The sequence below is a fragment of the Dreissena polymorpha genome, chromosome 14 (genome assembly GCF_020536995.1).
Source record: "Dreissena polymorpha isolate Duluth1 chromosome 14, UMN_Dpol_1.0, whole genome shotgun sequence".
NCBI classification, from domain to species: domain Eukaryota; kingdom Metazoa; phylum Mollusca; class Bivalvia; order Myida; family Dreissenidae; genus Dreissena; species Dreissena polymorpha.
The window spans coordinates 28,863,417-28,872,748 of record NC_068368.1 but is presented as its reverse complement, the minus strand read 5'-3'; the positions used below and the strand labels follow the sequence as shown (position 1 = coordinate 28,872,748).

The window sequence follows — 9,332 nt, the reverse complement described above, 5'->3', positions numbered from 1 at the left end:
CGCATTGTCCAATCAATATTGACGGGTTATATATAATAGTTTTCTGAGATTATCATATTGTTCCATCTAACTATAAACAATGAAGACATATTACAGCGGATTAAAAGTTAGTTTATTACTTGTCAAATACCCGAATGGAAGCAAAGAAACAAGCATCCAACGATAATTACAAGGTCCATTTCTAACATGAATAACAGCATATCACGGAATTCATGTCCTTGCTCATAATATATTTTAATATATACAAGTGAACATTATGTAAAGAAATACTCTGTAAATTAGTTTAAATACGTTTAAATATGAAGTCCCCTGGTTGAAACATACATTTCAAGTATTACATATATTTAGGTAAAAATAAAATAATACATTATATAAGAGACTGGAGAGAAATGAAGAAACCTTAAAGTATCTCACCGATAGTCGACTACAATTAAACTGTCACGTATAGGGATCGTTTGTTTTAAATGTATGTCAGTGCTTATCTGTAAGTCGGTGAAGACATTTCAGAGACGAGAAAGTGGCTATGTCTATAATATTACATTCTAATTGGCATGTCATGTAAGCATGTCAGACAGCAATCCACATCTAGTTCGGTCAATGCTGATCAAGGTTCCTCTACACTCCAGCAAGTGATCACATGTTCCGATGGAGTTCTGTGTCATATCTGCACATACTTTACTCATATAAAATGAATGCTGACCTGATTTTTTGCGATATGATTCTTAGTTAGATCAACATACAATTTTATTAATAAATAACTAATGCTGATCTGAATATCGCCATGGAAGATTGGGCCTTATCAGTTTTTACTTTACTCCTTGAATGAATGAGGGGGCCGATTTTGATAACGGCGCTTTGAGCCATTTCACGGACCCATTCTATATGATAAGTCAATTCTGATCTAGAACAGTACTGCAACGGAACATAAGACATAACTGATCCCCAATTTGTTATTTATTAATGAAAGGGCATGTTTTTATAGATGAACATTCTCACCACAACACCGAATCCAATATAAATGCGTACATTCAATGATGACTTGTCTCAGCGCTCCAGCGCGACATTAAACATTCGTTATGTCTTAATGAAAGCGATCTAGCTCACTAGCTCAGAACCGTATTACAACAACGAAGCTCAGCATTCATTCTTTAATTATTTAATGCTGATCATGCTCAGCATTCAAGAGTTACATCCAACAACCAGCATGTGTAATTGCATTATGTAAACGAGTGTTGAAGTAATATGTAGCACATACAACTAGATTATTGTTCTTACTGCACGCACGTTATATACCTCTCATACGTGATGTTTGCAAACCATGTCTGAAATATATAGGTTCCCAGAGTCGTCTTTTCAGTGAGATAACAATATCTGCATATTCATATGAGAATCTGGGACTTATATTTATTTTATTTCAGTTCTTGTTTTAAAGTTTAAATACACCAAACTTTTATATATGTTTTAACAATTAAGTGATTTGCATTAATTTAAACAATTTAAAGGCCAAACATTATTATCAACTTGACAACTTAAAATTTGATAACTTTTTATTCGATGTTAACATTCTATAGAATGTAACATGTCTATAAACGAAAGGATTCAGATGCATACCGTACAATTATAATAGTTGAAATAATAAGAATAAACTTCATAATGTCCACCGAGGAAGCTTGGAATATTATGGGTATGGCTGACAGGTTGGTTATTAATCTCGTCATATTTCAAGCTTTCCGTAGTAGACAACATTCAGTATTCCGATGATGCCTTACTTATTTCCCTTCGCTAAGGCATTACTATAGTAATAAATTCCATGTCTTCAAAAAAGAATCGATAATATTTTTTCCATCTGGCACATACAATAATGCAATATATGAACTGTATTATGGTGCTCTTGACCAAACTGTTAATCGCAAAATATAACTGTCAACTGTAAGTGCAAAGACACAAGCTTTCAAAGATCTACCAGCATTCATTAATTGGCAAAGTATCAATTACAAATGTTTTGTAGTAGATACAAAAGGTGATTGTGTCATAATTTTTTAAAGAAAACGGATTTACATTTCGGACTCATACTATGTTGGAAATATAGTGTCGATTATGTCACCACGCTTTTCATCAGTGTTTAAAAAACACGTTATTATCACGTGTCAATGTTTAATTGGCAGATAAACTGCTTGATGCGACAAATGTTTGATCCCCAAAAGTCGACATGTTTAAAGCTTTTAAACAAAAAATACTAATGTTTATGAATACGTCCATGTACGCCCTATGTGACAAATCAGAGATGGACTGTAGCTGCGATTCGGACTCAATGTTTTTAATAAGGGGAAATTACTACTATAACTCAATGATGTAATTCATATCGAGTTGTTACACACTCTGTTTTAAATATACACTATTCGCCCCACAATGGTTACCTCCCATAACGTATTATTGATATTCTGATGATGATACGTAGTAGGAAGGAGATTAAGATTTATAAAATGTTGATGATGATGACGATGATAATTGCGATGACGTTGAAAATAATGATGACCATAAAGAGTTTCGTAATGATGATTATATATGACTATTATGAGTATGATTCGTACGGCCATTACGATGATGACGATAATGAATTCTGACGACGAACACGACAAACGTTGATGTTAATGATGCTGCTGCTAACGACAAGGACGATTATGACAATGTCTAAATGAGGATTTGCTATGTACTGACATGCTATTACTTTAAAGCACCGTAATTAAGAACATGTTTTTGATTGACATCTTCTGTGGGGTAACAAACTTTAGAGTATCAACAAACTCGGGCTCTCGTTTGGTCAAAATTTTACTAGTATTTGTAAAAATCTATTAACACATGTCTTAGTCAATTAAAACATTACAGGTTTATATTTATATCAAGTAATACGCAAAATCTATATTTAAAGAAGTGAAAAGCATTACATTGATTTCGACACATAACAATTGACCACACGACCGACCCATCGTTAATTATGCACAGGATTCCAACCGGAAATTATCGAAATCGGCGGACCCGGAACCGCTACGAAACAATGCGTAACAAAAGGCACTTCGAATCACCTGAAATCATACAATGATATTATAAGATATTATTAGAGTCAAATATCCATATTTCTACACAAACTGTACATTGTATATATTTCTCTTGCGATACACATTCACGGGCAAGATATAATAACAGTAACTTATAAACCAAATGCAACAAACATTGAAAATAATAAATAGTAATGCTAATTTGATCAAGTCAGTTGAGACCATCTAGTCATAAATGGCTCCATTTGATTATTACTCATATTAAAATAAAATTGTTGGTGATATCACAGCATTTCTATCGGAAGGTATTAGTGACTAGGGACAAACAACTGGAAAGTAAACTTATTTAAGATGAAGTTCAAATAAAACTGTAACATAAATTGTGTATCAAGATCGACGCTTTGTTTTGTGACGTCATATTCCGATGATTTCATTTGAATGATCTGTCTGTATTTAATTTACGACCAATAAACAATTAAAAAAACACAAATAAAAACATTATCAATTAAGGAACACAAACTTTTTATTAATAAAAACCACACACCTCATAATCAAACGTAGGAAAAGGCCCATAATAATTCACGGGTTTTACAAAGAAACAAAATCATCCCAAAAATCAATTTAAACATCAACCTTGGTAGAGTGAACTCTGAGCACCACTTTGTTTCACGCTGTTAGCATGCCGTTAAAAGGCGTGAATTGTCCCCACGCCATCGTGCCGTCTGCGAGCGTCAAGTCACAGTAAATCGAGTAGTCGTTAAGATCCGAAACCGAGGCTACGGAACAGAACAGAACAGAACAGAACAATACTTTATTTCTCCCAGGTATACATAGATACAACATGGGGAACATATAATATACATGTTACAAAATACATATCATGTTTCCGGTTCAAGTGTGGTACATTTTGTTGTATGGGGGAAGTCATATAAACAATGTGAATCAATTTGCAGCTTTTATATATAGATGCTTTGATATTTTATAGTATTAATTCTTAATACGGTAAAAATGGAATAAGCATGTTTACAAATAGAACGTTTGTAATAATAGTATGACATGTAGTAGTCATCACAACAACGGCGAGATAATAATAATAATAATATATATATAATAATAATAATAATATGAATGATAATAATAATAATAATAATAACAATAATAATAATAATACGAAGAAGAAGAAGAATCAACATCAATGTCATAATCATAATAATCATAATTATAATAATGGCACAATTACAAGTGACAAAAAGCATCAGGATAAGGAATGATTTTCGCGATCATTAATCAAGCACATATTTATCAGTGTTACAGTGTAGGTTGCTCTCGAGACAATTATCAGGCGTTTAATTTTGTGTTTTCAAAGTAAACTCTTTATAAGAAAAAGCTATTTTTAACAAATATGAGTATAGATATGCTATGTATTGTATATAAGAGTAAATACATCTCGCAGTTAAACATCGTGCTTTGATAATATAAGCGACAGGTGGCTACGCCGCTGCGCTATTTACATACGGGTCTTTGCGACCTCGTTTGAGACCGTGTGCAGTCAGAATTGTACATTGCCTCGTGTGAAGATTATCGGTTATGGCAGGCGCGTGTGTTCTACAGAGTTCAAGTGCACAGTTAATTGGATACTGCTCGAGAGATTAAGGTAGGGCATTTTAGAGTTGAGAAGTAAATGCTATTACAAAGTACATACATAAGGGTTATAGGTGTTCGATAGAAGTGAATTGTTAAAAAGCATAGTAAGTGAGAGTTGAGGCATTGGCGTTTGTTGTTGTTGTTTAAGAAATAAGTGTTCGACCTTTACAGCCTAGTCTAATGCCTGGTATATTTCTTCATTATTATTTTGGTAAATCTCGAAAGCTGTTTCATTTCTGCTATTGATGTCGGCGTAATGATTTCATTAAACGTCATGTGCCTTTCTATTAGGTTTCCCATATATCGATGCCGTTCGTTATAAAAATAAGGGCATGTCATTAAAAAGTGTTTTTCAGTAGCTATATTATGCCCGCGACTCCATCCGCTCAGCTCGAACGAGGTCACGGGAGTTCTGTGTGAGATGCAGTTGAATTTCATAAGCGTAACATACAAATTTCGTCAATATTTGCGTAATTATCTACATTGAATTTATTATATTAATTACTGACGTTTGTTTTGAATTTTTCAGAATATTAAGAATAAGAATGTGCATTATAATTTAATAAAGTGCGTATCATGCAGTCTAAAATCTATTATATTATCGGTATATATGAATAAACGAAAATTGTATATTATTTTTTAAAGTAGTTTTTTAGGGCATTACTCAGACATATATGCGTTTCAAAGTCCTTTTATTTTATATCGTTTAATTATTATAATACTTTTATTTAAAAACACTTAGCTAAAAATTAAATGTTAATACAAAAATACAAAAAAAGGTAAAATAAATGAGTCACTGTTTATTCATGCATTGTTGTGTTCAACTATACATTATTCACCATTCATCCTCGAATATGCATTTCTGATTCAACAAAAATGTTTCTCTGTAAGAATATTGTTTCTCAATTAAAGACCTAGCAGATGAAACAACATTAAGTAATTTGATGATACAAGGACACGCAGTTGATGAATTGAGGCTACGAAACAAAAGGTCGAAATGGAATGCTATTCGATCGTTTTGGTTAGAGGAAAGCGTAGAGAGCAATTTTCATATGTACTTACCCGACAGACGTTCAATTGCGTGCCAATCCCAAAGGTTCTTGCACTACAGGTTGAGTTTCGATCTTATTGACTTTTCTCGATCATGAACGCTAAATTAGCTTTTATATATTATGAAGACCTGTTTTTTAGCGATTTTGAAGATGTGTGATATTGGATATCCTTATGGAATTTGAACATAACCCGTGTATCGAAAATAAAACCTCACATTTAATTAACAAAATGTTCTGCACACCTACCCTCTCAATTTAATTTTAAATGTAAGGGGAAACAACCCATATTTATTGGCCTATTTGGCAACACGCTGAACTGAGATTGAACCAACAACAACCCTGAAGGGGCCTCATCCCACCACACTCGCAACCACTTACCCGTTAAACACGATGTTCTGATAAGCCCCACCTTTGGTCACCGAGATGTACTTGTTCCCGTCCTGAGCGTCACCGGTTTTTGTCGCAAACCCATTTATCCACGGGGACCAGCCGTTACCCTCAAACGAGCCGTCAGCAACCTTGTACGCGCAACCTGTTGAAATGTGAAGTCACGTCTGTGTAGTTTACATTTTTATAAATGATGCATTATGTTTGAACTGACTTTATACCTGTTCTAAACTGCTTTGTATTCATATTTTAAAGGGTTGTAAAGCACATCGTGAAAGTATAATCTTTGACGGTTTAACTTTGTTGTTGTGTTTTTCTTTCGAAAAAAGCTAATTGGTAATTTAATAGCAATTTAAATCAAATGAAATTAAAAAAAACTGTTACGAATAAACAAATCAAAAACTAATTTGGAACTACTATTGATCAGTTTAAAAAATAAATAAATTTGTACATGAGATATTGTTTTTGCCATATCGGCTAAGTATATTTATCCCTTGGAATTGTGCAATTAAAAACATGTTTTCATCGGATCCAAGTGCGCTACAGCTACTGCAATGTCGGTAGATTAATGAAACAGATATTGAGAAAAAAACTATGTTTTTAACACAAAATTGCATTTATCTGGGTTGAGCTCTGAATCTGATATTTCTTACAAATATGTGTAAGTTAATATCTTTTCTAACAAACGAAATTGTTTAAGCAGGCTTAACCGACATGTTCGTATGATGTGCGAAATATATGCGATCTAGTTGACATGACGTGTAGTATCAATTATAGTATGTTCAATATTATAAAACTACACTAAAGTTAAATTAAAGTTGTGCATTTATTCAAACTTGTTGATTGTGCGCTATGGGTTGGTGCCACTGTTCCAGTTGTCAATACGCTACCGGATCCACTACTGGTATGTCCATGGTTACACAGATTGGAGTCACAACACTGTATCTGCAAGTTGTTCCCTGTCACAAAATATGAAGCATACACATTTGGTTCTATTTTTCATCGTTGTTTACCTTTATGCATATATTATATAAATTGATTTAACGCAACTGACCCTTTTTGACAAACATAAATAAATACAAGTTATTACAAGTGATACAGTGCGATTCTCTTAAACTGGGTTAAACCAAATAAATGAATGTTATCATTCAATTATTATTCACTTTAGTTACACATATACACATATAAAATATATAAGGGCTGTAGTGTGTTTCCTTTTTAAACGATCTGCATGATTTGAAATAGATTCAGAACGTACTCAAACTTTATATATGTGTATGTGTCATTTTGAAATCTACGACGTCTGTTACATGTCAAATTGCTCAGTTTATACATTAGAAAATGCTCAGCCACAGTGTGTTCTTTAACAGTGTGCACGTGTGGAGTATGTTTTCATTATGTTTGGTTCGGAAATCTTACCAGACATATCCGTGTTGTCATATCGCTTTCTTCCAATCAAACTTAGGCTTTGAGCGTGTCTTTCACATTGCTTTAGTAATCGAAACAAGAACACGTTCACTTTATAATATAATTTTTAAATTTGGTAAAAAAAATAACGAAACAAATAACTCACATTATTTTGCCAACTGCCAAGTTTCTTTTGTGAAATCATTGTGTGAATTCTTAACTATATGTGTACATTTACCATTCATATACATAATTTAGCGTTGTTTTTTAGCAATTTTATGAATGCATCAAATTGGTACTTTGGTGATTAAGGTGTCATAACACAATATGGATAATTTGATCCAACAGTTTATTCGTATTGTACTGTTACTTGATAGGTTTTAAGCACGAGGAGGTAGGTTAATGATGGTGTCGTTGAATACAAAACAGCATTTATAAAACATCAAACTATTAAATTAGCAATCAGTGAACATACAGATCATATATACTTCCGTATATATTTGTCTAATATACAGATTAATTGTCCTACTTACGGTTCTGTGTAAACATCCTGACTTGAATAACGTAGCGTGCGTTAGCGAACAAATAGTGTTCTCTACGTAGCATATCTGTATATAGTACAAAGTATATATGCACCATTATTATTAAAATATTTAATAAAACGAGTATGTATATTGTGATATAGTATTATGTTAATATAGACACAGGTAACCAATTACACATGAAACAAATTATGACAGATCGCACGACGTACATGTTGGACCAATGACACGTACTGTACAGCACAAATAAGTAAAAGATATTTGTATGTGTGATACACTATATAAAAAAGTAAACACATATTTCCTTTCTTGTTGAAATATAAAGAAGTGAAACTCCAGCTGCTGGAGCAGTATTGAATTTTCATTAAAAACAATTAGTTGGTCCTTTATTTAAAGCAAGTGACCGATTGCCCAAACCAGTACAAAACAGCACAATACAGCACAATACAAACCAACATAAACACAAAATATCAATAAAGCTGGGGTCACCGCCTTGGAACGGTCAATGCAAAGCATTGGGGGTTTAAACCTGGTTATAGAGCGCTCAACCTCACACTTGGCCAGGAATACTCATAATACATTTAAGTGTAAATAAAATTTAACGTCATAGCATTGTAACTCAAATTAAACAATAATAAAAGGGAATTAAAACGCATTCAATTGAATTACTATTTAATTACTCAATTGCATTGAAGATACAAGAGTAACAAAATTACAACTTTTTGACGAACGATCAAATAAAACTATTAACAATTGTCAACTACATTCCTTCTTTATAGAAAAGATTTGAGAATATAGAATCATATAGTTAATATCTCAGATAATCATCGCGCAAATACAGGAAGAAGCAGCAATAATGGGTGTAAAAATTCCATATTACATAGCTTGGTTGTTTATGTGACTGCTAAACAAATTAAAAATAATTAAATCGAACAAGAAACGCCTATCAATGACCTATAAACCCAATGACCTATGCATGTAGATTACAACTGGGAAAGTCGGTCGTATGACGTCACAAAAATCCATAATTACAAAATGACGTGAACAAATTCCAAGGGTAGTACTAAATAAAAATATTAATGGGGCTGTGCTACTAATAAAACAAGTTTAGGTGATTTAATATTAAGAAGCAAATGAATAAAAATGGTAATTCCATTAAAGCGACATTATTGGAATCAAACAGTATATAGGTGTTTTGACAACTGAAGTCAGAAATGATTTGATGTACGATTTGAGTCCAAATG

General features: G+C 32.7%; 1 protein-coding gene across 2 annotated transcripts; it reads right to left on the bottom strand.

Annotated features, from left to right (window-relative positions):
* Positions 1–2,953: 2,953 nt before the first annotated feature.
* LOC127858376 (uncharacterized) lies at positions 2,954–8,969 on the bottom strand. 2 transcript variants are annotated; one of them, XM_052395469.1, is made up of 6 exons: positions 8,080–8,969; positions 7,559–7,628; positions 6,976–7,098; positions 6,131–6,284; positions 3,690–3,832; positions 2,954–3,083 (listed from the first exon to the last, which is right to left on the bottom strand). In XM_052395469.1, exons 2-5 carry the CDS (start codon positions 7,563–7,565, stop codon positions 3,814–3,816), a joined length of 303 nt encoding a protein of 100 aa, XP_052251429.1. In that variant the 5' UTR covers positions 7,566–7,628; positions 8,080–8,969; the 3' UTR covers positions 2,954–3,083; positions 3,690–3,813. The 2 variants fall into 2 exon arrangements, with proteins under 2 accessions (XP_052251429.1, XP_052251428.1); XM_052395468.1 differs by having other exon boundaries at positions 7,559–8,969.
* Between the last annotated feature and the right edge of the window lie 363 nt (positions 8,970–9,332).

Excerpts from the sequence above, each read along its gene's own strand:
- LOC127858376 (XM_052395468.1), bottom strand. Across the intron at positions 6,285-6,975 it reads CCATAGCGCACAATCAACAA|GTTGCGCGTACAAGGTTGCT; the intron begins GTTTGAATAAAT and ends ACATTTCAACAG.